At 44.6% G+C, this 27,568-nt stretch overlaps 2 protein-coding genes across 2 annotated transcripts; both read left to right on the forward strand.

Moving 5' to 3' along the window:
• The first annotated feature begins 665 nt into the window (after positions 1–665).
• On the forward strand, positions 666–10,608 carry irak3 (interleukin-1 receptor-associated kinase 3). The gene is made up of 13 exons (XM_062528215.1): positions 666–882; positions 1,238–1,420; positions 1,895–1,950; positions 2,053–2,122; positions 2,455–2,606; positions 2,815–2,879; positions 4,878–4,992; positions 5,829–5,947; positions 6,968–7,166; positions 7,876–7,938; positions 8,329–8,496; positions 8,951–9,536; positions 10,133–10,608. Exons 1-13 carry the CDS (start codon positions 768–770, stop codon positions 10,255–10,257), a joined length of 2,016 nt encoding a protein of 671 aa, XP_062384199.1. The 5' UTR covers positions 666–767; the 3' UTR covers positions 10,258–10,608.
• Positions 10,609–11,038: 430 nt separating this feature from the next.
• Positions 11,039–26,635, forward strand: helb (helicase (DNA) B). Its single transcript, XM_062527955.1, has 14 exons — positions 11,039–11,368; positions 11,919–12,281; positions 13,399–13,616; positions 18,091–19,215; positions 19,701–19,899; positions 21,053–21,194; positions 21,872–22,005; positions 22,268–22,352; positions 22,557–22,616; positions 22,976–23,315; positions 24,098–24,247; positions 24,507–25,112; positions 25,356–25,902; positions 26,330–26,635. Exons 1-13 carry the CDS (start codon positions 11,158–11,160, stop codon positions 25,860–25,862), a joined length of 4,140 nt encoding a protein of 1,379 aa, XP_062383939.1. The 5' UTR covers positions 11,039–11,157; the 3' UTR covers positions 25,863–25,902; positions 26,330–26,635.
• Positions 26,636–27,568: the final 933 nt, after the last annotated feature.

Genomic DNA, 27,568 nt, shown 5'->3' on the forward strand with positions numbered 1-27,568 from the left:
ATGCTCACAAGAAGTTTTCTATACATTACAAACTACCAAGCTTCTAAAAGCTGCTGTTGACTGAAATAGATTTGTACCTAGTTCATTTTGGCCATTCAACCTAATGTTTTGTTACCTGGGTGTTACACATAATCTCTAGCCACTTTGCCACCACATGCGTCAGCCAAATGTAATGATTACATTTTTTTCCCTTTTTTATTGGTTGTCCATTGACCTGATACACACATTCGATATACCATCAGATTGCAACATCTTCATGAAGCGAGTCAGTCAGCGAATCATGGTGTTGACTAGATTTAGGCGACTCTTTTGTTTCAGATTATTTTTGAATGGCTACTCGTATCCGTAGGAACAACTCTAGTGCCATCATGTGGAATTGCCGTACCACTGTAGGCTTCTTCCTTTCATACTTTCTACCCATAGAATCAGCGGGGAAGTCTATTTGACGCACGAAAGTAGGCTAATTATATAGTCGCTCGCTTTATTGCTTTGATTTATTGATTAGGCCTAGATTATTAATAAAACTGCGCGGATAAAGGATTTTCGGCTAAGCAGTTGAAGTCGTATCTGTGACCACTGTGTGTGAACAGATATGAGTGACGGCTTCGAGGCAACTTGGGGAAGTGGGCGAGGCTTGGGCAATTCCGCACTTTGCAACTGCTGTGATGATGAAGCCATTATCACGCATTGGAAAAACTTATGAGAAGAACGACCACAGAAGTTAGCAGCTGGCGAGACGTTTTCCCAGTCATATAGACTCCATCAGGATGGCAGGACAAGCGAATCGTTCGATGCTTCTATTTGACATTCCTCCTGCTCAGATCGAGACATTCTGTAAAATTATGGACAGCGGAATTGGTACTCTTGGATGGAAAGGTTTGGGTAAGTAATGTGTTCAAACTATTTGATGTCGGTAGCCTTGTCTGTGTATGTATGCTGCTGACAAAGACAGCTGTGAAATGTCAACCTGCATAGCATCACATTTGGTCTGTTCGTGGATGATTTTGGTCGCTATATCCCACCTTGGGATTCCCACCCGGCTCCATTCCACCACTGTGCATCGATGTATTCTTTAGCCTAGGCTATGTGACATATAGCGCATGTGTCCCGTCCTACTCGTTTGACCCTCTGTCAGACACAATCGCATCTGTATACGACAATTTTCTAAATATTACTCTGAGTACTGATCTTTTAAACTAGACCTTTCTTAAAATGAACCTGAAAATATTTCTGACAGCTGCGCGGATCTTGCCCACCTGGCTGGATGTGCGTTGCACAGAAATGAGGGAGGCTGCGGGAAAGAGTCCTACCCAGGAGCTGCTCTGGTCCTGGGCGCAACAGAACAAGACGGTCGGGGATCTCCTCCGGGTACTGGAAGACATGGGACACTGGAGAGCGCTCAGCCTCTTCCAGTCAACAGGTGTGACCGTTTTCTGCTACAGTACACTATTACGCTGGGTTGGGTTTGTTATGTTGCAATGACACAAACGTAACGCAAAGACAAAGGCTTCTTATAACATGATATGTTGTCAAACGTAATGTCCTTTATTTCCTTCTGGATTCTCAAAGCATCTATCTGTCTATCTATCTTATCTATCTATCTATCTATCTATCTATCTCATCTATTTATCTAGTCATAGGCTACCTATCAGTGTTCAGTTTAGCAGATTTAGCAGAGACTAATGACAACTGTGGCCTCAAGACACACTTCCCCCTCTCTATTGAAGTGTAACTTCCTCCTTTTTCGTAAACAACCAGTTACTTTCCTTTGTAATATTTGCTGTTGAACACACTGTTGATTCATTGATAGAAACAGTAAGTCGTCATACTTTGCAATGAGAGGAAAGTTGCAAGAGAAACCGTTGTAACATTATTGTACACGTTGTGGTTTCAGGTCACACTCCAAGTAATCTCCCAAAGCCACCTCCACCATCCCTTGAAGTCCATAAGGTACATTTTGAATGCTGAGACTCTTAACAATAATGTCAAACATCTTAGTAGTTGACACATGATATGCTTTCCATAATTAACTTGTGTGTGTGTTCTTTTCAGCCAAAAACATCGAATTGTAACACTGAAAATCTATCGAGCGATTCAAGTTCAGTTGCTATTATCACTGCAGGTATGGAGAATCAGGGTGTGCACACACACACACACACACACACACACACAAGTTGGAGAAAGGAATGGACAATGACAGAAAAAGCTTATTCTCTCTCATATTTGGTCAGTCTACACATCGCATCCTCTCATTCATGAGTCAGTGATGATGAGGCAAGATAACAATGGGGTTGACTAGATTTAAAGGGGTTTACAAAACATCTTTTTCTTTTCCGGAGAGGAACAACACTGGCACTTGCCTTGCTAGCGGATGTCGGGAATGTCCAGTCCTGTCATGCCATACTTCCTTTGGTGACTGGATTTCTGGAAAATTGAGTTTTCATTTTCATGCAGGAAATGGAGCCAGGTTGAAGGTCTCATTTGCAGACATCGTAGAGGGAACTGGGAATTTTCACCAAGACAGGAGAATTGGCGGTGGTGCCTTCTCCGATGTCTATCGAGGGACAAAGGGAAACGAAAGCTTCGCTGTTAAGGTTTTTAAACAGGTATGGTCTACAATTTTTCAGCTGTGGGTATTACTGTATTTTCATTTAGTAGATTTTGTGTTGTAGATTGCATTATGTAGGCTACAGTAATTGTCTATTTTAACACAGAATTAACTGGACCTTTTTTGGACTGGTACGAATATAAGAGATCCCAGGATATGTATGTAGCTTGACCTCATGATTTAGTTTTTACATTGGTGTTGTACAGGTGCAGAACACATCATGGCAGGTGCTCTGGGAGAAGTTCCGCAAAGAGATGGAGGTTCTTCACCTGTGAGTATAGATCAGAAACACCGTTCAACTCCAGCAATAGCAAACACCTGTCAATACACAAAGAGAAAAATAGTGGGCCTTCGTTTGAGGGCCTCTAAGTGTGTCATCGACATCAGCAACGTGTAGGTGATGTGATTGCGTACTGAACACGTGCTCTGTAACTTGAGCCTGTGGCTGCGAAGTGAAGTGACACATCATCAGGTTTGGTCAGATGTATGAAGATTACGTCTCCAAGGCTCTTGATGTGGGTGGATGCGAGTCTGATTTAATCCAGAGTCAGATCGAGTCAAGGAAACCACAATCGCCCACAGTTGTGTCTTTTGCCTTTTCACGAGAGGCAATTTTGCAAATTCACGAGAGATCATTTGATTGGCTGGTTACACAGCTGCTCCTTGATGTATCATGACATCATGTTATTAGTCTCAGATTGAGGAAGAGAAAGTCAAAAGTTGTGTTATGAATAATTATTACTTCCACACATGCAGATCTCTAGTCCTTCCTATTTGGCTCAAGATAACAGTGACAGTTCCCTGCCCTGATGAAGGCCCCAGCCGCTACGCGTGGGCATTTTTAGGTCCATGTTGGACATGTCAGTTTAATAAAGACATTTTTAAATCATTTGGAGTGCCTTGGTTGTGGAGAAATTCTCCTTTTCTACACAAACTATTTACCTTGGACCAAAGAGCACCCACCAACAAGCAGCATCAAAGAACAAAGAGGACTGAGCACGCCACTAACTCTGAACATTTATAACAGTGACAGTATTCCCTTTTACTTTGATTATGTAGGTTATAGGACCTTTCTGTTAAAAACAATCAGAGAGATGGCAGAAGTGCTGAAATACTGTGTTCACGGTGAACTAATGCCATTCACTGTAATGTGTGCTATTTATGTCCATGAGTATGTTCTACACTCTTAGAATAATGGTTCTATTGCATGCTTCATATATGTGCCACCCCTAAATGGTTCTTTAAACCATTTTGAAGGGTAAATCACGGCCTTCATGGTTCTATATAGTACCCTAAGAACCCTTTTTTTAAGAATATGTTTATTCATTTTCTGTTTCACAGCAAGTATACAGATGTCCAATAAGCAATATACATAAACAAACAAACATGTAAACAATCAAACAAACAAAAAAAGAAAAACACACACAAAGGCTCAGCTACAAACAGTTCACATATGCACATATGGAGTAGGAAATGAAAATACAAAATGTACAACAGTAGGCTATGCCCTTCGGCAAATCCTTTTAGCAAAATGTCTGAGACATTCGGGTCCTGATAATTCAAATAAGGCTCCCAAACTTTATAAAATTGTTTTGACTTGGAGTGTACCATACATACAGTAAGAACCCCTTTTTTTAAGAGAGTAGTATGACTCGCACTTGTCTCATGACGTAGTGTGAAAATCATACCTACTATTGCTACTAGTCTGTGTCTATTGAGTAATTTGTCTACCAAGGCGTGTTGTAGTTACATGATCATTGCATAATTGTTAGTTGTGTGTGTTTTCTCACTTGTTTTCTCACTTGCCCGCTTTCGTCTGAATCGTCTATACAGAAGAACCCCATTACCTCAAGGCGATAATCACCTCAAAGGTGTATAGACCTTACATTCATGTAGTTGACTTCCAAATGTTCCCCTCTGGGAGAAGGCTACGGCTCCCGAGAGCAGTGAAGTCCCGGCATTGCCTGAGCTTCTTCCCTACAGCTGCCAGGCTTTTCACTCACAGCTCGAACTCTCTCTAGGACTGAATGACGCGCTGTTTGCACTTTTTACTGTCTGTCCACTGTTCACTGCCTGCATAGCATTAGCACTTTCCACATTACTACCTCAGCATCTACTGTCACTATTGTCACATCTATGTCTATTTATGTCTGTTGCTGTCAACCATATTCAAACGTGAATGGCTGTAAAACATTCCTATTGTGTATCTTCACTATATGGCAATAAATCTAACCTTGACCTTGACAAACTGATCCAATCCCTCCTTCAGCTACCAGCATCCTAACATCCTGGAGTTGTGTGGCTGTTTTTCTGATGGGGATCGCTATTTCCTGGTTTACCCATTCCTCCCAAATGGTTCCCTCCACAATAAACTACACAACCAGGTACATTGAGTCATAGCTATGTTATGTACTGTGTGTGACGATTGATTTCTGTTCCAATAGGAGGTTGCAGGCAAAGACAAATACTTGTTACGTAAGGCAGAAATAGCCTGGCCTGGTTGATGTTGCAATATATCGAAGTCATGTGTGGTCGCATAGTGTATGAAAATTCCTGGGAGTGTCTCTGTGACTTGATGCTAGTAGTAGGCCTGAGAGAGAAGAGAAATATAGGGATTTCATCTGTGACACATTGGAGTGGCCTTATTACACAATACCCCATATCATACTACTGTATGTATATCATATGAGTATGTAAGAATCCGGATCTAATAATGTTCCTGTTTGTCACTTCGTATTTTGGATTCCTAACCAGGGATCCTTGTGTGTGTGTGTGTGTGTGTGTGTGTGTGCGTGTGCGTTTTAGCTTCTCTTCCACTTTTTATAGTTTCAGTCTCATAATTTGTCTAAAATTGACAGATTGAGACATGACAGAGACTTACTTTGAATCTGTACACGTGTCAAACATCACGAGAGCTGTTCAAGTTATGTAATAGCTGTAGCTATCGATGCATGAATGAAAAATAGTGGACCTTTATTTGAATGGGGCCAATGTGGTATCACCATGTCAATCTCATGTCTATCACCATGTCTATCTCATCTTATTTGATCCTTTTCATTTCTATGGCATCTGTATGTTGTTTGGGATATTATTATCTTGAGCATTGCCATTGTAACATTTATTTAGCAAAACAGCAGTTTCCCCATCATCACTAGTATGAATTTAGACACTTGTCATTTACCCCCTGACTGACACCTGATTATCTGTGTGTGCCCCTAAGGATGCTGGGAAAGCTCTCTCCTGGCAGGAGCGTCTGGAGGTCATTAAAGGCACGGCGAAGGCGGTTCACCACCTACACAGCACGCAGCCGTGTGCGGTCGTCTGTGCCAACATCAGCAGGTACACCAACTAGCCTACTACTACTACTACCATGCTGCTCACAAGGTGGCACCAATGCAGGCGGAGGTTATTGAGGGGGAAATACATCAGTGTTTTTCAAGTGCTGCTAGGTTCTAGGTACTAGGTTCTAGGTTCTGGGTTAAAGTGGATTATGTGTAGAATTCTGTGGCACTCTTCCATTGACTTGCATTTGTTCTATTAGTGGCGCTACCCAAGGTACACATTGATGTCAGTTTGGCCTGTTAACTTTTGCAGATATCAGGGTGACACAGAGCAAAAGCGTTTTTTTTCTAAATTCTGTTGCTATTTTTATTTGTGAACATTTTTGTGCGCGCACACGCACGCACTCACGCACGCACGCACGCACGCACGCACGCACGCACGCACGCACGCACACACACACACACACACACACACACACACACACACACACACACACACACACACACACACACACACACAGAGGCCCTCTAGGGTGTAACCACTAGATATTTTTGAGATAGTTGATGGCACTCTGGGGGATTTAAGAGGGGTTTTGTATGTTATTCCAGGGCTGTTTCAAGTTCATGAGGCACTTTTTTTGTTGTTGAAGTTCTAAGTTATAGAAGTTCTTAGTGAGATCAGATGTTCTTGTCATCATGTGGTTTTTGTTGTCATGTCAAAGACGTCTTTAAGCTTTCATGACAACTGTTTCATGAACTCATGGTTTTAGTTTTCATTAAACTCATTTCAGTAGAATTTAGGTCATGCTGCGGACGTGACACAAGTTTCAGTTCACTATGCCACATGAAGAAGCGATTCCTTTGCTCACATACGTGCTTTCCTTTTAGGGCTTAAGAGAAGAGGCTTTTGTGCTCATCTCAAATGGAGAGCATACTGTTCTTGCACCATGTGCAAACTCAGGCTCTTTAATCAAGGTCTATGTAAGATATTACAAGCTGTATCTGTTTTATGTATAATTCATGTGTGTGTGTGTGTGTGTGTGTGTGTGTGTGTGTGTGTGTGTGTGTGTGCGCACAGTGTCAATATCCTTCTAGATGAATGCCTTCAGCCCAAACTAACGGACTTTGGAATGGCACGCCTCAGACCGCATTCAGTTAATCACAGTTGCACTATCACCATGAAGACCAGTATCCATGGCAACCTGGGGTACCTCCCAGAGGAATACATCAGAGATGGAAAGCTGTCTGTCAAGCTGGATGTATACAGCTTTGGGATGGTGGGTGTACACTGGCTTTTATTTTGACACAGAAACCCTTCTATACTCTTTGGGTATACTACACGCTTAAACCCTCTCTGATATAGAGTTGATGTCATTGAGCAGTAGCTTCTTTATGATTTTCTGATTAATGAAAGAGATGGCTATGGCTAAAATGGGATAGTAACATCACATGGTAAATATGCACACAAAAATCTGTCCTAAAACCACTGTTAATGCATCAAATATATTCACTAAGTTTACGTTTATAATTTACCCTTGAGCAGAGGCGGACATCCAGGTTCAGAGAGTAAAAATCCTGGCAAGTATTTAATCCAAACCATTTAGTAAACCAGCTCATCCTAATTAGCTTCCAGGTAGATCAGATGATTAGTGATATCATCTGTGTTAAGTGCACAGGTAGAAAGAATATATGGCAGGACTTTTACTCTCTGGAACCAGGAATGTCCGCCTCTGCCCTTGAGTCACAACTGTAGAAGGTACAGTAAGGTAACCACATGCTGGAGATAGAGTGTGGGCTCACTGTCTACTCATACTTCACTGAGGGTGACTAATGACTGTGGTGTAGCCAGCGCTTTGCTCTTGTAATAGTGGAACTACCATAACTTTACAATATGAATTAAATATCTCAGATATTGAAATCAGCATTCAAAGACACCATGTTGGGTTAAAGCTTCTGTCGACCTATTGACCTTTTTTTCCTCTGTAGGTGGTGCTGGAGATACTAACAGGGCAACAAGTCATGCAGGACAAGCCAAAACACCGACCGCTGGTGAGTAATGCTTTTGATCTAGAGCTCCCTACGTACAAAAAGGAGGAAGTCTTTCCTGTCGTCACTTCTGTGGTAACAAGATATCTCAGAAAGGATATCCAGTGGTGTTTCATACCAAAACATGATTGCACTGATGGCTGTAAACACACACACACACACACACACACACCACACACACACACACACACACACACACACACACACACACACACACACACACACACACACACACACACAGAAAACAGACGCAAGCACATACTGTACATAAAGCTATATGCACACAAAAACACATACAAACACATACCAACAAACGCACAAACACACACATGACATGTGTAGCTAGCGCCTTAACTCCTAATGTTATAAATCCTTTGCCGTGCCGTGGTGCAGAGAGACGTGCTGGATGATGTGACTGAGGAGGGGGGCGGCGTGGACGCCTGCCTCAGGCTCCTGGACTCCAGGGCGGGCCAGTGGCCCAACGCAGTGGCCCTCTCTCTCCTCCGGCTGGGGATGGACTGCAGCTCCAGCAAGGCCCGCAATAGGCCTACTATGGATATGGTAATGTTAATAATGATGATGGTTTTGGTTGCCTTTATGTGTTTGTGTGTGTATGTGTTTGTGTGTTTTTTGTGTGTGTGTGTTGTGTGTGTTTGTGTTTGTGTGTGTGTGTGTGTGTGTTTTGTGTGTGTGTGTGTGTGTGTCTGTGTGTGTGTTTGTGTGTTTGTGTGTGTGTGTGTGTGTGTGTGTGTGTGTGTGTGTGTGTGTGTACCACTTCTTAGTGAGTTCAAGTGACATCATATTACATTCAGTTGGTCAACAGTGCAAAAGATGTTCACATCACCAAGGTGATATGGACCAAAGTATTAAAAGGATATATAAGCTCCCATAGAAATATTACACAGTAAAATAATAAACACAAAAACAAATGTAAGAAGCTATAGGCAGCGTAATCAAAGATCAAAGCACGGAAGTCTTAATTGTTTGCTCCCCATCCCCCCATCCCCCTCCGCAGGTGCTACAGACTCTGAGCCAGCTTCTGCCTCTCCCCTGCCCCCCTGATGATCAGCCACACACGCTGGACGATGGCATGGTCCTCCCAAAACACAGCAGCCCCCCCGCGCCCACACCCACGCACTCGCCCAGCCTGCCCGTGGAGGATGACGACGAGACGTCCGGCCTCCCTCAGGGCGTCTCGGAGTGTGCCCCGCCCGACGCGGTCTCCAGCCTCCAAGACTCCGCAGCTCTGTCTGCGCAGTCGCATCCGTGCGAGTACAGCCAATCAGAGGTCACGTTCCTGGGCTGCATGGACCGCAATGGTGGCGGCCGACAACAGCAGCAGCAGCAGCAGCAGCAGCAGCAACGTCAGCCAGAGGGTCGGGACAGATACGAGACGGCCGACGGGTTTGCGACAGCGTCTGCGACCGGGTCTGCGTGTCTGTCTGCGCATACGCTGCAGTCGGACGGCGGAGGCGAGCCGGCGCTGGACCTGTACGGCAGCTGGCCTGTGCAGTGCAGCTGCACGCCGGACACAGACGTCCAGGAGTGCGAGGACTGCAGGGCCAACGGCTTCAGCCCCCTCCCTTCGTATCTCTCTCAAGGCAGGTCTCAAGATCCACACACATATACTGTACCCCCCCCCCACACACACACACACTGGTGCTCCCATCCAATCATAACAGACTAACATCAGCATAACACATTGTCTCATCATCCGCACACATATCCACACACACACCAGCAGTGCATGTGCATTAGATGGCCACCTTGAAGAACAGTCAGGTATAAAGTGTGTCTGTCTTTCAGCCTGCTAGTTGCACTATAGTACACACTACTTCCACATACTTCCATGTGCAGTAGGCCTATTGTAAAACTTGTTGGTATACTTGAGTAAAATGTCTCAAACAGCAACACAGAAAACATACAGCCCAATTAATTATTTTTAACTCCTTTGTGGCCATTTATGCACCCATATTATGCACTTTGCATTGTTTGGCAAGGTATGAGTAAATGTGTGGCAAGGTAAAATACACAAAATATCTAGTCTTCATTGCCCTACCTATCCTTTCCTATGTCAGACTTAACATTGTGATACCATACAACCTATATGCCATGTTGATCACAGGCATCATTAACTGTATTTGCAACTGTGTGTGCTAATGCTAACTGAGTTAATTTCTCTCTGTTGTGGCTTCAGGAGTGGTCAGTGGCCCGTCTGAGAGCTACGTGGAGAACCCAGCCAAGCAAAGGCTCTGTAACAAGATTCAGCAGTACAATCACGGCCTTCTCTGCACGGATGAGCTTCTGTCTATCACTCCATAAACCAGGCACACTTATTCAGGGACAACAACCACAAACAGTTATTTCAGGTATTTAATAGAAATCTTAGAGCTAGAGACTGGCCAGTGACTAAATATCACAGGAACTAAGGGGAGTTTAGAAAACACATTTGCATCTGAGGTCTGCATTAAGTGTCATACTGACAAATGTTTTGGTGTTATTTTTTAAGTTGAAAAATATTGGCTAATATGTTGATTTCAAGACAGTATTTATATATATTTCATACATTTCAGTATTTATATTAGCCTACATGTCATAAGCTACTTTTTGTCATGAAAATGTTCTCAAAATGTACATGTACTTGAAATTATGCATTTTAATAAATCTTTGATGTTGAATAAATACTGTATCTTAGGCTACTATGTTAATTTGTAAAATGTTTTTTTTTTCTCTGGCTGAAGGCTTTCTTTCATTGTAAACCCTCTTCTTCCTCCTCTGTGCCCTCAGAGATTTATTCCCATAGACCTAAAAGAAATCTGTGTGTGGCAATGTGCAAGACACACATAGCCTAATTGTGTTGCTTTAAGTTTGATATTTTATTTTTATTTATCCAATTTTGGACATACAGTATTTATAAGGGGATGATGAAGTAGAAATGTTAGATACATCTTTAAGCTGCATTAGCTACTTTTTTTGTGGTTGTAACTGTTTTACCCGGTTTATTCCACGTTTATTTCAACACTTTATTTTGAAGACTTTTAACTCAGGTCTTTTATTTCACTACGTTTCAATGAACCGGAAGTTCCTACACTGTCAACTCAACTGTTTGGTTACTTTCGGAAAGGCGGCGGGAAAGAAATATGTAGGTTACTTGGGAGTACTTGATACTGTAGGCTACACCAGAAAATTTCAGGGGGGCGTTTCCCCCCATTATACCCTACGATGTCAGCTGCAACCTCATCTCCGCGTGGCAGAGTTTTAGTTGGCTTTATCTTACCACCGAAGCAAGAGGCGCAAAGAAACCAAGATGAGGGCTCGGACCCCGAAGATGACGAGGAGGAGGAAGACCCAGAGTTTCCAGACATGGCTGAAATGGAAAGCTTGTCTAATGGAGGGCGCATGTTTCAGTCATCTGTGTCACCACGACTCGAAGGTAAAGTACTGTAACACCGCCCAGCATAGGTGGAAAGTGAAATGCATGTCATGTTATCTTGATGACCTGAGTCATATCATGCTGTTGCTGTCAGATCGAATAATGCTCGAAACAGTAACGTCATGCAATAGGCCTACCTTGCGTTTTAATACATTGGAGCAATATGCATATTTACCTTAAAGAGCTTGATAGTGAGAAAGGATTTGGTAATAGGCTTGCGATATGTGCGCTCAGTGTCATCTGAGTTCCTTGTTTCCTGATGTCTGCGGTTGTTACCTGCGTCATGTCAAAGTGACCGGGTTTGTTTTGACTTTCACAATGTGAATTTTGAAGAAAAAAAAATGCCAACGGTTTGCTTGCTTAACTCTGTGGTATTGCATCAGAGAGAGGAATTACAACTAGATTCAAAACAAATTCCACATTTGTGCATTTAAAACAAAATTAAGGGCTGATGAATTATGATTATGATTATGATTATGATTCTTTCTGCATTCCTGCTGTGTGTTGTGTGCAGTTTCCTGACATTTCCTGTGCTCTGATGACCCTCTAGTTGACTTCCAGATCTTGGGCTCCACTCAGACTCTGCGGCTCGAGGGCCGATTCCCCCTCACGAACCCCTGGTGGCAGATCACCTGTCGGGTGGGGCAACCGAGAAAGGGCCGGGCAGTCGTCCAGGGCTTCCCCTCGTACGCTCTTCGCAGTGACCTGACGGGCGAAGACAGCCGCTCCGTCGTGTTCCTGTTTCTGAATGCATGTGGCGTGTCCCCTGAGCACGTAACGCAGTTCAATGAATGGCTGTCGACGGAGACAGAAGTGGGCCTCCGCACCCTGCCCGCACTCCTAGAGGAGTTTGCGGATGTGGAGAAATACAAGACCGCTGCATCCCACATGAAGGATCATGTATCCAAATCAGGTAAGGGGACATATAGTTCAGAGAATTGTGGTTGAGGCCTGCAAACTGTGTCTGAATCCAGCTGTTTGGCTCTCCCATGATGGACTTTACTGTAGACACCAGCCATCCCAGCAATGGTCTTCTCCAGCTGTTGCCTTCTGGTAGTCGGCACTGAAACCTCAGAGCCAGGATAAGCAGGCCCAGGGATTCCTTGTTCCACCAGGCAATACGGCTGTTAAACACCTTCTAATACTGTACGCCTACTGTATGTCCCTATTGTTTTAAGCTGCCGTAGGTCAAGAGGAGGACAACACCTAAGAATTTAGCTCTTTTTTTTGTGTGAATATAGATCAAGATGCAACAATAAAGAAATCTGAATCAAGTGTTACAGTTTGCTTTAGGGGGGTGCGTTATGGGTGATACAGTTTGTTCAGATTCATGGGTATTTGTCAGGAAAATCTTCCCAAAATAAAGACACAAGAACCACGACATGTAGTATCGTTTTTAGCAGCAACTCTGCCCAGAGAGGAAAATTCTCCCTTCTGCAAAACAGTCTCTGACCTCTTCAACTCAAAGAGGTTCTTTTATTAAAGCAAAGCAGAGCTAAACGTGTCAGCATGACCTTCGGTCGGTACTTCATCATTCCTCCCTAAATTCATCCTCCCCCTCTCATCCCCAGTTTCTTATCTTTGCAGGTGCATAGCTTTCCTGTGAGGTACCTCTATGTTCCTGTGAATAACAACTTTGAGCACACATATACGTATGAAACTGTGAATTATAACTTTGACGCACACAAGTGAAGTTAATCATTATAATATATATGTTATATGCATTTCTTTGTCAGTACTCTTGCATCTAATGGACAATTCACATCATAATTCACTCTGCTTTGTTAGTGTGCTTTTCTTCCCTATATGTGATGACATTGCATGGACCCATTTTGCCCAACTCCTTTTAGTCAGACACAGTATGCATGCCCTCATATAAATAACAAGCAAAGTGCGGAAAAAAAAGTCTAACTAGAGCTAATTTGATAACTAGTACTTAAAAAATAACTATAACTACTAAAAAAACCCAAACCCCCCCCCCTAGTAATGCCTATTAGATCCCTCAAAACTCTCCCTTTTGCCCTCCGCAGTTGCAGGTGTGTGTGTGCGTGCGGCCAAATGTAACCCGCTGGTCATGAAGCACCTGCCCACCCTACTGCCCCGGCAGTTCAAGGAGCTCCTGGGGATGGGCAAGAAGAAGGACCAGGACACCCGGCAGGACAGCGCTGAGGTGGGGCTGGCCGAGGGCCTGCTGGACCATCTGGAAGAGATCATCCAGACACAAGTGTGGAAGCTGGGCTTCAGCTATGTGAGTACATCACGGCACTCGCTATGCAGAAATAGATCATAATTCAGCTACAGAGAGTAGAGATTAATATCTTACAATTGCTGTGCATCATTGCATTAAAAAATGAAGTCTCAAAACTGCACCGGGATCCTTCCTCAGTTTGATAAGCTTGTCCCCTGCCGTGGAGGCACCAGTTGTTTGCAGAAGTGCATAGGATCTACTCCCTCCTTGAACAGAGATGATTATCTACTTCAGAGAGTAGAGATCGCTCATAGTTTTGCAGCTGTGCTCAGTGTACACTGCAGTCAGCAATGCTTGTGTTGGGGCAATAGATAGAACTGATGGAATTGATGGAATTGATGGAATTAGCTAAATTAGCCGTCACTACTCTCCTCCCCCACACTGGTTAACAAGTCATTGTCCATGGCATTTAATACTACCTTAACCCCCTGCAAGGCAGCCATTGTCTGTGCACAAAGCGGTACCAATCATTCTCCTCTATCTGTCATGGTTTAGAGCCCGCCCCATTTTTAGGTTCTATGCGGTATAGTGAGGAGTGGACAGGAGTTGAGTGAGGGGGAGAGATGGGGATTGGTTATGGCAAATGACCTCTGGCCAGATTCTATCTTTTTTTTTTTAAATATATTTTTTGGCCTTTTATGCCTTTTAATGATACTATTAATGATAGTAGAGAGAGACAGGAAGTGAGTGGTAGAGAGTGTTGGGGAGGGATCCGGAAAGGACCAAGGGGCGGGAATCGAACCCGGGTCGCCGGAATGCGGTGCAGGTGTCCCAGCCAGTCGCGCCACGGCTGGGATCTGGTGAGATTCTGTCTTGGCACTGCGCCCGTTTGAGGTAGGGACACCAATGGCACTGCTTCTACAGCTCACCTGTTTCACACCTTACCTGTATGCATCCCTGATATATAAAATAAAACATTTACTGCAGTGTAGAATTGTGCATACACGGCAAATAACACTCAGACATGAGATTAGAAAGGACTCCGCAAGAGCAACATCTCTCTCGGATTTGAGTTGGCTCACACACCTCAGTTCTAGCAGGTGTTATTAGAGAAAATAAGACAGAAACAGCTGTGGTGAATGAAGGCAGTAATGCCACTCACTCACATCTGTTCATGTGCGGAAGCATGCCTCAAGAGTTGTTGGTGGTACACTTAAAGTAGCAGCTAGTACCAAAGCTACTGTTCCAAAACGAGACATGACAAAGAAATGCATATAACATATATTATAATGATTAACTTCATTTGTGTGCGTCAAAGTTATAATTCACAGTTTCATATATGTGTGCTCAAAGTTGTTATTCACAGGAACATAGAGGGGCCTCACAGGAAAGCTATGCACCTGCAAAGATAAGAAACTGGGGATGAGCGAGAGGATGAATTTAGGGAGGAATGATGATCGAAGGTCATGCTGACGTGTTTTGCTCTGCTTTGCTTTAATAAAAGAACCTCTTTGCGTTGAAGAGGTCAGAGACTGTTTTGGAGAGGGGAGAATTCCTCTCTGGGCACTCTCTCCTTTTGTGGTTCTTGTGTCTTGTAATATTGGGAAGATTTTCCTGACACATACAGTAAACATATGCAGATGTGAGATTCAGATTCCTTTGTAATTACATCAGAACTTTCTGACTAAAACAGGTAGTAAATTGCAGTGTATTTCCCTACATTTCCATGATAGTGCGATTCATTTTTTTCAAAATTCTAACAGACTCATGCCTCCATTCTGCTTTTTCAAGTGAGTGTCCTTAAAAAAAGAGGATCTAAGAAATGTGTAATCTTGGATATTTGTATATCTTGTGTGATGGTGTGTACATCTGGCAGCACTAATCGTGCATTTACAGTACAGTATTTAATGTCCACATGTACACATGCAAGGACTTTTGCTGTATCTTTACCAAGTTAATGTTGTCATTTATGTTTTTACAGTAAGCCGCATTTTGTATAAGCCGCAGGACAGTGTTTTACGCAAGTTAAAAGAAACAAAACCATTTTAACTGCCCCACTTTATTAACCTCATAGCTGAAGAAACTTTGCAAAATCAATGTACTGCCGCGGCTAATAGTCGGGAAATTACGGTACCTATAATTTCATTATAATTTTAATAATATTCATTATTGATATTTAATGATGATACTACTACTACTACTACTACTACTACTATAATAATAATAATTATTATTATTATTAGTAGTAGTATTATTAATAGCTTGACTGCACAGTGCACACTTCATCGGGCACTCCTACCCTTACCACCTTTTTTCACTGACATGTAAAATATTGTGACGCGAGTCAATGTTGAGCAGATGTCACTGCTGCAAAAACACGTCTATTTCCTGTTTGAGTCAAAAGAGGACAGAGGAAGTGGAAGAGAGCGTGTGCTAGAGTTGTGTGTGGGTTAGGATGGGGGCGGGGGTTAAAACCACAGCCCTCAAACACTCAGCCAGTGGTAAAGGACACAAATGTTCCCTGGGGATTTCAGAAGTCCCACAACCACAGTTTTTAGTTTTGTTTAAGAGCTCAAGTCACATTTTCAAATATTATATAATAATAATAATAATAATAATAATAATAATAATAATAATAATAATAATACTAATACTAATAATTTATTAAAATAATAAAACAAAGTTAAAAGATGTCACAGAATCAGCCAATCTTATTTGCTCAGGTAGTGCATTTCAGAGCTTTTGGACTAACACAGAAAAATATCTGTCCTCTTTAGAAACAAGCCAGGACACAGGAATAATTGATAAACCTTTGCCTGTAGACCTTGATATGCATGTAGGACTGTAGGGCACTAGCATATCAGAAACGTAACCAGGGGAAAGGCCACGAAGAGCTTTAAATGTACGTAATGAGTAACATTTTAAAATCAATTCTCCAGCACATTGGGAGCCAGTGTAGTGATGTTAGAACAGGAGTGATGTGCTCACACCTTCTGATTTTATTTAAGAGTCTGGCAGCAGGGTTTTGAAAGAATAGAAATAATCTTTCAAGTGTTATCTTGATTGATGAGGGAAACGAAAAATGAAACTGAAGAAATGCCTGCAAAAGGCTTTTTGAAAGCCTACATGAGACAAATGGAAAAGTTTCATAGGCCATAGGTCATAGACTATAGCCTTTCCATTGCAGTTGCTTCACCCCCCACAGACTCAGGACCAGTTTAAGGATGTGCATTAGGTCACCGTGGGATTTACCTCAGGAAATACCCCATCTCAACACCCACCTCATCTAAGCACATCCTGCCCTATGTGTGGGCCCCTCACAGAAGAGTTTTGTGTATCCGATTATAGTTTCCTATGTGAGGGCAGGCTAGTGTGACCTCCAGACAACCTTGGCCTGCCCTATTTGCCTGTTTGTGCGATATTGTTGACATACCGCACTGCGTTATGGTGCAGTAAATGTCAGCTTTTGGGAGCTCATCCCATTAAAGCAACACTAAAGAGTTTTTCGGACCTTGAAATAATGTTTCCAAAATCATTTCAACGGTTCATCAACTCGTAACAGGATGAACAGCACTTCTACTTTCACTTTGCGGCCCTCTATCGGCGATAACCGCACTAGTAACTTTACGAGGTGGGTTAGTGTATCTGTAGTTCGATGAAATGAGACATCAGAAACTACAAATTTGACTTGCTTCGATGTCGCAATACATCATATTTTCATAAGATCATGCAACATATTCTGCCTTGTCTGTTATTTGCTGGATAAACAAATAGCGTGTGTGCGACAGAGGAAAAGTGCTTTAGTGTTGCTTTAATGTCTATGACAATATCTTTGTGGAGTAAAACTGAACAGGTGTTAACCTCTGATTAGTATTGCTGTGTATTGTTAAACTACGATGTGAACCCCAGCCAGTGGAGGAGGACACTTGGGCAAGATAGCTTGCAAGCCAACCGGGACAATATTGTGTGCCTGCCCTAATTCTGAAACTGCAGCAGCAATTGCTTTGTGGCGGGGGGCCACCAGTGTGGCAAAACAGCTCCCACTAGTGTTTAATCTAAAAAGGGCTGCTCTATCTAACTGGACTTTAACACCAATGTAACACCAACACACTTCCTTGTTGTTGTTGTTGTTGTTGTTGTTGTTGTGGTGTAACCACCAGCTGCAGTAAAGTGTGTAAAAATAGTCCCTATGTGTTAAACTGCTTGATACTTCATTCTGATTTTCTTTTTGTCTCCCCCTCCCTTCTTCCTTCCCTCTCACTCTCACTCTCACTCTCGGCCCGCCCTCTCTCTCTCTCTCTTACTCACTCCCTCACTCTCACTCTCTGTCCGCCCGCCCGCCCTCTCTCTCTGTCTCTCTCTCTCTCTCTCTCTTACTCACTTCCTCACTCTCACTCTCTGCTCGCCCGCCCTCCCTCTCTCTCTCTCTCTCTCTCTGCCCACCCTCGCTCTCTCTCTCTCTCTCTCTCTCTCTCTCTTGCTCTCTCTCTCTCTCTCTGCCCACCCTCGCTCCATCTCTCCGTGTTTTGCGTAGATCCTCTACAAGGAGCTCCACTTGATCCGCTGCGAGGCTCGCCTGGAGGCCTTTGCGGCGTGCGGCCTGTTCCGGGGCATTCCGGAGCTGCAGCGGCACGCGCTGCAGGTGTACGGCGAGCTGAAGCGCCAGTGCCAGCTGTCGGGCAGCACCTACGTGGAGCTCCGCGACCTGGAGGGTCTCCTCTGCGCCGAGGTGCCCGAGCTGTCCGTGTGGGCGGCCGTGCACTTCATGAAGGAGCAGGGCGTGGTGGTGCTGGAGCGCCAGCGGGTGGCGCTGCGCAACCTGCACAGCTACGAGACGGGCATCAGCGAGCGGCTGGCGCGCTTGACCCGCAGCGTGGACGAGGGCGGGGCGAAGCCCTGGCGCATCGACCTGGACGTCCGGCGGGTGCTGAGGGAGGCACAGGAGGAGAGGTTGAGGGCGCGGGCCGAAGCAGAGGCAGGTAAAAACACACCTGGCGAGCAGGCGAACGGGGCAGGTGCCTCGGAGAAAGATGGCGAGGAGGTATTGGAAACATCCCAAGATGCAACAGGGGTCACCGAGGACAGACCAAGCGATGACCCGATGTGTGGCCATGGGGAGAGGCCCACCACACAAGGGATCCACTTAAATGGAGGCTCGTCGTGGGACGACTTGAACTTTGACCTTAAACACTCCATCCCAAGCCAGGAGGATGTCGCTCCCGGTCCAGAGGAACCGACCCGCGACCCGCCCGCGGAGATCCCGCTGGACCCGGACCAGGTGCGGGCGGCCCAGATGATCTGCTCCAACTCGGTGACGGTGATCAGCGGCAAGGGCGGCTGCGGCAAGACCACGGTGGTCAGCCTGGTGTTCAAGGCCGCCATGCAGCAGCACGACCGCGAGATGGAGGAGGTCCTGAAGGCCTGCGAGGACTTCCAGAACGACTCCGGCCACTCGCCGCCCGAGGACCAGGCCAAGGCCAACCCTCCGGGGGTAGGTAAGGAGAGCAAACAGGAGGAGGAGAGGAGGAAGAAGGAGGAGGAGAAGAAGAAGGAGGAGGAGGAGGCGGAGAAGCTTCAGGTGCTCCTGACCGCGCCCACGGGCAGAGCAGCTGGACTGCTGACCAAGAGGACGGGCTTCACTGCGTACACCATGCACCAGGTGAGGGAAAGGGGTGACTTGATCAATCAAGCCCATTTTGACTTATTTTGCTCTATGTACACTCTCTTTTTGTCATTTTGTTCTTTAATATCTGCTCGTTTTGACCCTATGTCTTGTCTGGTCAGCATCGCAATAGCTTGAGTTATTAGTCAGCAACAGTTTGAATTAATTCAAAGCGCTCGAGTTTCCGTACTTCCTTTCAAATCAGGACAAGAAAAAGAAAAAAAATGGTGATAGTGATGCTAACAACAACCAATCAATGTGCCATAAGTCAATAACAGGCGCCTTTCTGTAATTACGTAGCCTGGTGTAATAGGAGTTGGATTCTCTAAACGCTGTGGTTTTCTTTTCCTAAGTTCTTCAAGGGCAAAGTGGACAGAAAGAGACTAATAGGGCAGAGAATCCGCACAGAAACCTGGACATCCGGTTCTGTTGTGTGTCTGATATCTTGCTGCTCCTCTCTCGGCCTCTCTCTCTCTCTCCAGGTGTTGTTCAGCTATATGCACTGGAGGAGGGTGAAGGACAAGGGCGGGGAGAAGGGGGGCGGGGAGCGGCCGCGGTGGAAGTTCCGGCGGGTGCGGGTGCTGGTGGTGGACGAGGGCAGTCTGGTGTCGGTGCAGATCCTCCACTCGCTGCTGGCCATGCTCACAAGTGAGGCCCAGCTGCAGAAGTTCGTCCTGCTCGGTGAGCCCTTTAACCTTATAATATTAATATCCATATTAATATCCATAATGTATCAATGAATGATAATCTAAGGATAATCCACAATTCTATTTTTTTAAGAATGATGTACAGGTAGTCCAATTATTCTTTATTAGATTATTATTCTTAAATGATATATCCGTAGATATTCTCTTTCCCTTTTCTTAATGCTGAATGCTGAATTGTTTATTGTTTGTTTTGGAGGCCTGTTCATGAGGCTCCATGCTCATGCCCCCAGAGTGTAGTACTGTAGCTGCCTGACAGCTCTAGCTGTTGGCTGAAGCAACTGGAGCTACTGTAGGCAGAACGGATCATTCTTTTTTTCCCCGTACCAACAGTACTCTTGTGACCTCGAGAAACAGAGGTCTGTGTGAAAAATCGACAAAATTCTCCTTTAAGTGAATGTTGCACAGAGGGGCTATAGTGAGGATATTTCTTAATATCCGGCCTCAACCCCTCCTCTGTGTACCAGCTCTTCCAACCAGTGGGTTGAGTTTACAGTAGTGAGACCGTGGAGTTCTGAGTGTGGGAAATGGGTGACGCAGGAACAGATGGAAACTATTATTCAACCCCTTTTGGAGGAGGCTTGCCAAACCGCTTGGCTCAGCTGTCGGCATACAAAAAAACAGACTGGAAATCAATCTGTGAGCAAACAACTGTCAACAAATCAATGACCCGATTTAACAAATGCCTGCAGTTTCCCAGAATGCCGAGCTCATTCTGCACCGCCCTTGGTTTTTCAGTACTTGATCATTTACGGTGATCTCAAGGAAACACCCTCCATTTTTTTTTTAGTTTAGAAATGGATGTACAACTCCAATACTTCTTCGCAGTATCTCAGTGGACTCAAAGAGTACATAATTCTGTAGTAGCACAGCACAAATGACAGGGCTCTGCCCTCAGGGGGTGAACAATACATGTGGATGCCATCCATACCTGTCATATGTTTGCTTGGGATACATGTGAACTTGATAGATTAGTGGAAGTTTGAGAAAATTGAGTTAATTGTGTTTTCTTAAATTGTCCAATTGTAACCTTGATTGATTATGGACAGGGCCCTGTATTGCATGAAATACTGTCGGTCTCACTCTCTCTCTCTCTCTCTCTCTCTCTCTCTCTCTGTGTGTGTGTTCAGGTGATGTGCGTCAGCTTCCCAGCATTGAACCTGGAAACGCTTTGTATGACCTGTTTCACAGCCTGCGCAGAGTCCAGTGGTCCATTGAGATGAGGACCAACCACCGGGCCGAGTCGGGGCTGATAGTGGACAACGCTGGACAGTAAGCAGCCTCAACTCTCCTGCCTGGTTAGAGGTGCTCTACGCAGTTTTTAGTTGAAAATATCAACAACCTAGAAGTAGCATCAGTATATGAAGAAACAACCATTTTCACGCCAGCACTCTGTGTTGTCCAGATCATCTATGAAGATAGCCGTCAACTCAGCTAGCGTTGGCCATGTGGTGCTGCATCAAATACAGTGCAATTCAATGGAGGGATGTTTATGGCTGTATTCAGAACAGCTTTAATTCTACATAATTCCACATAGCTTCCTTAAAGGGTTTATGGTGTGTATACAAATTGAAATAAAATGCTTCCACACTTTATGAGATGCTAATAAAGGTGAGGCCTACAATAATAATAATAAAAAAATTGCCTACCTCTATGGGAATTTTAACACATATGGTTAACATAGGCGTTCCAATACTTATGACCCCTGTATTTTAAGGAAAACATTTATTTATTTACGATACATTATTCATTCACAAAGAAAATTGATGTCCTTAAAGGCTGGATATTTCCTCTTTTTTTTAATTTAAAGCATTAAGATCAATTTCCAAAAGATGATTTTATATTCCTCTTTATAGTCAACTTTAGCATGTGTTCCCATACTTATGGAGGGGACTGTATGTCTGGGAATATAAAAACATGGACTCCAAGTTGTGGCCTGTTTTCTGTAGCATTGCAAACATGGGTCAGAAGCGAACCTTCTACCAACTGAACTTTGATGCCTTCGTGGATATGAATTGTTCCCCCGAAGTGCCTGGCGACGACAGGAGGTTCATCTTTGTGCGGGTGTCTCAGGACGACTGTGGTGAGTTAACACAATCTGTAGCTTTCAGCAGCGAGAAAAGGGCTTAGCCTGCCACAGGCCTCTGGTTGGGGTTTGCCATGTTAGAAACCATATCTGAAAACCTCACAGTGTTTGGGATGATCTCTGTGTATACAGGATCATGGAAGATTGGGGATTATGTTCCCAGATTGCCAGGTTGTGGCTCAGGGCTGGAGGCCGACGCACAGGCTGTGGTGTTGTGTTCAGACGGGCCTTATCTGATATTTTTTCTTCTTTTGCTCAGCTCTACAAGATGCCATTTTATTTTTGCTTCAACGAGGCGCTGGACTTCAAGACCACAAAATCTCCCAGTTCATCGCCTTCAGACGGTAAATGTGATCTTAGGACTAAGCATGTGCACTGTATCATGTTAAGATGACTGTTTCAGAAGTTCATAGAAAAAACACACGGAAACACTGTTAAAATCTGTGGACTTGATAAAGAGAGGTCTTCTCTGGGTTAATGTGTTCAAGGGTTGTGTTTGAAAAGAGGTCATGTGGTTGGGGTAGTGACTGACCTGATATCGTTTGCAGGAACGACTGTGCACTGATCAACGAGCTTTGTTGCAAGCATTACGGGGGCCATGCAACCAAGTAAGACATTCAGCAATACTTCCCATTTTATTGAACATTTATTTAGAAAATAGCATTGCTACTCTGTTGACTACAAAGTGACATGTGTAGGTTAAATACTGAATTCCAGACGTTAATCTTGTTTTTACATTGATATCATGCAATTGCATTTGAAAGCCATGTTGGTTGGTTATAGAAGAGGATTGTGGTGAAGTGAAGAATAAGGACTTTGAGGACAATTTGCCATTCTTGTCATTTTGTCCCTTTGTATCAAGTAATAGTTGACATTGGTCGTTTTTAAATGGTGCCTTGGTTTAGTAAACCGATGTTCCTTTTCTGCGTTGCTGTCTTCTTCAAACCCTGTGTGTTGCTTCTGTCAGAAACCACAGGAACAGGATAGACTTCCGCGTTGGGGACAAAATCTGCTGCACGAAGAACAACCACATCACTGACCGGAGCCATGAGCGCGGGCCGGCCCAGGCGCCGCCACCACCAGAGACCGCGGAGCAGCAGCTGGCTCTCCTCGCCAGGCCAACCCAGCCGGGCGGCTGCTGCCCTCTCCCCTCTGACCTGTGCCCTTTGACCTTTGACCCTCTGGAGGGCACCAGCGACAGGCGGACTCCGCAGACAGAAGGGAGGGAGAGGAAGAGGAAGGAGGAGGAAGAGAAGGAACCAGTGAAGGAGCGGCTGTGCAACGGAGAGATCTTCTACATCACAGAGGTTGGACAGTAGTTACTCACAAGGATCTGTCTTATACCGTTTGCCACACATGTACAGCTTTAGATGGGGTTAACAAATAAGTACAGTAATTTCCCGCATACAAGCTGCATTATGTATAAGCTGCATTGTGTATAAGCCGCAGGACAGTGTTTTATGCCAGTTAAAAGAAACAAAACCATATTAACTGCCCCCCTGCATTAACCTCATAGCGGAAGAAATGGAGCAAAATCAATGTATAAGCCGCAACTAATAGTCTGGAAATTATGGTATCATTGTAATACATGGGTAAAGTCATGGTAACAACACACCTCACATCAGCCCACATGTGGCAGCAAATTACTTGTTTTGTGTAATTACTGGAAGAGATACTGTATCTTGACATTTCAACACTACAACACTGTACATATAGAATAATTTCTGAAACCGTTCGTACAATTTCTGAAAAATAATTTCCTGTGATATCACCATTTTGTTATAGACGGCGGCCTGGTTGATGGGTGTGTGTAGTGCGTGAGGTGCACAGAAATTCTGATTGGTGAGCTTCACAGTTGGTCGGGGGTGCTGTGCCTCTTGTGCACTGGGCATGCTCACCAATCAGGGGTGGCACCAATTAAAGAGACATTTGTAATATTGAACTGAATGCAATATATTGACATTTATCAATCATATCGCAAATCGCAACTGCGATATCTGTCAGTAAATGCGATCTGCAATAAATATTCCGGGCGCAGACATACAGTAAATCCTCTCTCTCTCTGATATCCCACAATGCCTGACGACAGGATGTGACGGTGGAGGAGGACGGTCGACCGAAGAGGCGGTACTTGACACTAGATGATGGACAAGGGAGGGTTCTGTGTGTTCTCTTCCGGGAGCTGCAAAGACTGTGCAGGATACAGCATGCATGGGCACGGACCATACACACCTTCCAGGTACCACACACACTTCTTTGTGCTTTGTGCTAGCACACAGAAACACACACATGCAGTACAGACACACACCAACTTATCCAGGTGTGTAATGGAATTTCAATCAGATGGCGTATGTTCATTGTAGGAAATTTCTCCTCCACCTCTTTTGCGCCTTCTGTCTTACTTCGTGTTGCATTATTATGATTATATGTGGTGTTTCCATTTTGTGTGTGTGCGTGTGTGCGTGTGTGTGTGTGTGTGTGCGTGTGTGTGTGGTCAGGGTTCCGAGGCTGAGACCATCGTGTACGTGGTGGGCAGCGGCGTGGCTCAGGACTGGAGGCATGTTTACACGGCGGTCACGCGCGGCCAGAAGCGCGTTTACGTCGTCTCCACGGACGCCGACTTCGAGAAGGCCATCCGGGGGCACGTGAGAAAGCGCAACACCAGGCTCGGCCAGCAGGTCAGAGAGCTGGTGGCGGAGCAGCAGACGGGGGAGGAGGACCTGTTGACTCAGTCCAGCTTCACGCAGCCCTGCCCGGGCACCCCCTCTAGGCAAGCCCCAGGCTTTGGGCCTCCTCAGGCCTCCCAAACGCCAAGCCAGACCCCAGGGCCCTCCTCAATGCTTAAAGACATCAAGAAGGAGGAGGATGGGTGTCTGCAGGATGATATCAACTTCAGTCAGGCGTATAACTGGTGCTCGCCTATGGAGTGTGCCGAGGACCACGCGAACGTGCCGTGTGAGCCTCCCGTGATGGGTTCAGCAGAGGCGGCCGTCGTCAAGGAGGAGAATCCTTGGAAGGCGCTCAGCGATCCAGCGCAGAGTCCGCTCGGCATCAAACGAGCCAGTGACTCTCAGGGCTGGAACACTCCACCTAAACAATCCAGGGTGAGTAACAGTCCTTGTCGGCAGCTCTCACATTTCTGAGGAGAATGGCGCGATTGAAGCGTCCATGGAGTCTGTTTCGAGGAAAGAAAAAGCTGTGTCAAAACATCAGTCCTGTCAGTCAAGGAGTATTGCTTAAAAGTAGACTATTTTATTTAGAAAAGGGATTGGATACCACTGTCAGGTTGCCAGCATTGGTTGTGTTCTCGGTTGTATTCATTTCCCCTTTTCTCTCTCATCCTTTAGACTCTCTCTGCAGACTCCCCTACCGGTGCCTCGAGTCTCGGACTGCTCACGCTCGGCTCCCCCAGCCCTGCTGCCCCTGTGGTGAAGCACCTGTTCCCAAGAGAAGCTGGAGAGAACACCATCACAATCAGTCCAGTCATTAAATTCAGGGCAAGAGTAGGGCTATCGCAGAGGTTTGCTGCTGGAGATACAGCAGAAAGGCCCAGCAGTGGCCACCCTGAGGAGGCTTCTCCTTTCAGGAGAGCCCCAGGCTCTGCGTCCGGCCTAGAGACATCCAACTCCCTGGTGCCTCTTGCCATGGTGACATACCCCGAATTATCCGCTGGGCCAAGTGAGGACACATTAACCGCAAGTGAGACTTGCCTAGAGGAAGATCTCGCTTTCACTCAGGCATATAGCTGGCCACCTATGAGCGGTGATGATGACACAACAGCAGTGCCTCATGGGAGTCCTGTGGAAGATGGGTTTTCCCAAGATTTTTTACAGAAAGCGTTCGGCTTAAAATGAAGAGGTCCTGTCAACTGCACAGAGACCTGTAGAATGGCAGGTGAGGGAGCTGTAACCATTCCTTCTGGATTTTGTATTGCAGCTCCCCTGTCATCTATCATATCTATTGAGAATATCTGCTTGTGATAAAGTGATACAGCTGTAAGCTTCAGTTAGCATTGTTCTAAATAGTCTGTTCAAAAGCAAGTTATTTTCACTGTTGTCTTCTATCAGGGTCAATATACAGTATTTCAGTTTTTCAGGAATAATGTCTGCCCTGTGTAAGTTTATTTTGAGTTCATAAGCTGAGTTCATACAGTATGTTACCAAATATCTTATATCCATAGTCCTGCAAATGGCTGTTGAATATGACCGCATCATGAATACTTATTAGCTAGAGACATTGATACTGCAAATTTGACTGTAGTGAAGAGCTGTCCGCCCTCTCTCTGGGCTCTATTGTGATACTCTTTTTGTCCTCTTTTCAGGCATCATCTCCAAGTGTCCAGTCTTTTGGTCAGATGTTCTCATCTCGGCCCCCTCCCCCAACCATTAATACCAGACATTTCCCTGACCGTTCGCTAACCCCGACATCATGATTGTCATGACTGGATCTGTTGTGGTGACTGTCCAAAGTGCCTAAAGGATGTCCAGCATCAGCAATGCCACTCGGTGTCTCTTTTGAATGTGTCTTTCATATGAAGGTTGATTGTCAGCTGTTCATCATGAGTTAATAATGAATTAGTAGTTCTCCAAAGCGTTTTGTAAAAAAGCAGTAAACATTTTGGTTCTGAGCTCAGTGTTTCCAGATTCTTTGTTTACAATTGATACATGTAATTAATTATTAACTAAAGATGGCCTCACATATTTTCATTCTATATTTGAAGGATGCACTTTTTGTTTCATTTTTTTTTTTTTTACACTTTTTTTTCTTTTCTTAATTCTTAATTCCTTTATGAATTTATTCTGAATAAAGGTTTGGAATATTGTCTTTTACAAGTTGACATTTAGCATGTTTACATGTACAGTACAGTATGAATTGGGCAGATGCGTTTATTCAAAGCAACTTGCAGCAATAGAATAACATTTGCGCTATATGGCTACAGCAATAGAGTACCATTTATTTTAAAGGGACACTTCACCGATTAGCATTAAGCTTTGTATCTTTGGAAAACCAGTCATGTTTTTGAATGGTCATGCATCATTCCCTCAGTTTGCCTTGAGATGGGAGAAATACGGATTTCAATGAAACCCATGAATAGGACTTCCTGCTTTCAATGATGTAAAATGATGAGTCCAACATTGAAATCCGTATTTCTCCAATCTCAAGGCAAACTGAGGGAATGATGCACGACCATTCAAAAACATGACTGGTTTTCTAAAGATAGTAAGCTATTTGGTGAAGTGTCCCTTTAAGCTATAGTGCAGAGGAGGCTAGATATAGAAATTACAATTATTACATTATTACAATTATGATTAGGAATTCAAGAGTTTTTGGCAGATCGTTCCACCATCAGGGGACCACAGATGAGAAGGGTCTGGATTGCCGTGGGTGTGGGGGCAGCAGCAGTGCCAGACGATGTTCCGTGGAGGAGCACAGCAGCCGGGGGGTAATAAGCCTTTATGAGTGCACTTAAGTACAGTAAGTGGGTGCAGCCACAGCAATGTATGCAATCATTAGTGTCTTAAATTGAATGTGGGCGGCTAAGGCAAGCCAGTGGAGCTGA

The sequence above is a fragment of the Sardina pilchardus genome, chromosome 23 (genome assembly GCF_963854185.1).
Source record: "Sardina pilchardus chromosome 23, fSarPil1.1, whole genome shotgun sequence".
Taxonomy (NCBI): Eukaryota; Metazoa; Chordata; class Actinopteri; order Clupeiformes; family Clupeidae; genus Sardina; species Sardina pilchardus.

Coding starts and splice junctions, on each gene's coding strand:
- irak3 (XM_062528215.1), top strand. CDS start 768: ATGGCAGGACAAGCGAATCGTTCGATGCTTCTATTTGACATTCCTCCT. Junction 5,948..6,967: donor GTCTGTGCCAACATCAGCAG/GTACACCAACTA, acceptor GTGTGCGCACAG/TGTCAATATCCTTCTAGATG. Junction 7,167..7,875: donor ATGTATACAGCTTTGGGATG/GTGGGTGTACAC, acceptor TTTCCTCTGTAG/GTGGTGCTGGAGATACTAAC.
- helb (XM_062527955.1), top strand. CDS start 11,158: ATGTCAGCTGCAACCTCATCTCCGCGTGGCAGAGTTTTAGTTGGCTTT. Junction 19,900..21,052: donor GCAGAAGTTCGTCCTGCTCG/GTGAGCCCTTTA, acceptor GTGTGTGTTCAG/GTGATGTGCGTCAGCTTCCC. Junction 23,316..24,097: donor AGATCTTCTACATCACAGAG/GTTGGACAGTAG, acceptor GCCTGACGACAG/GATGTGACGGTGGAGGAGGA.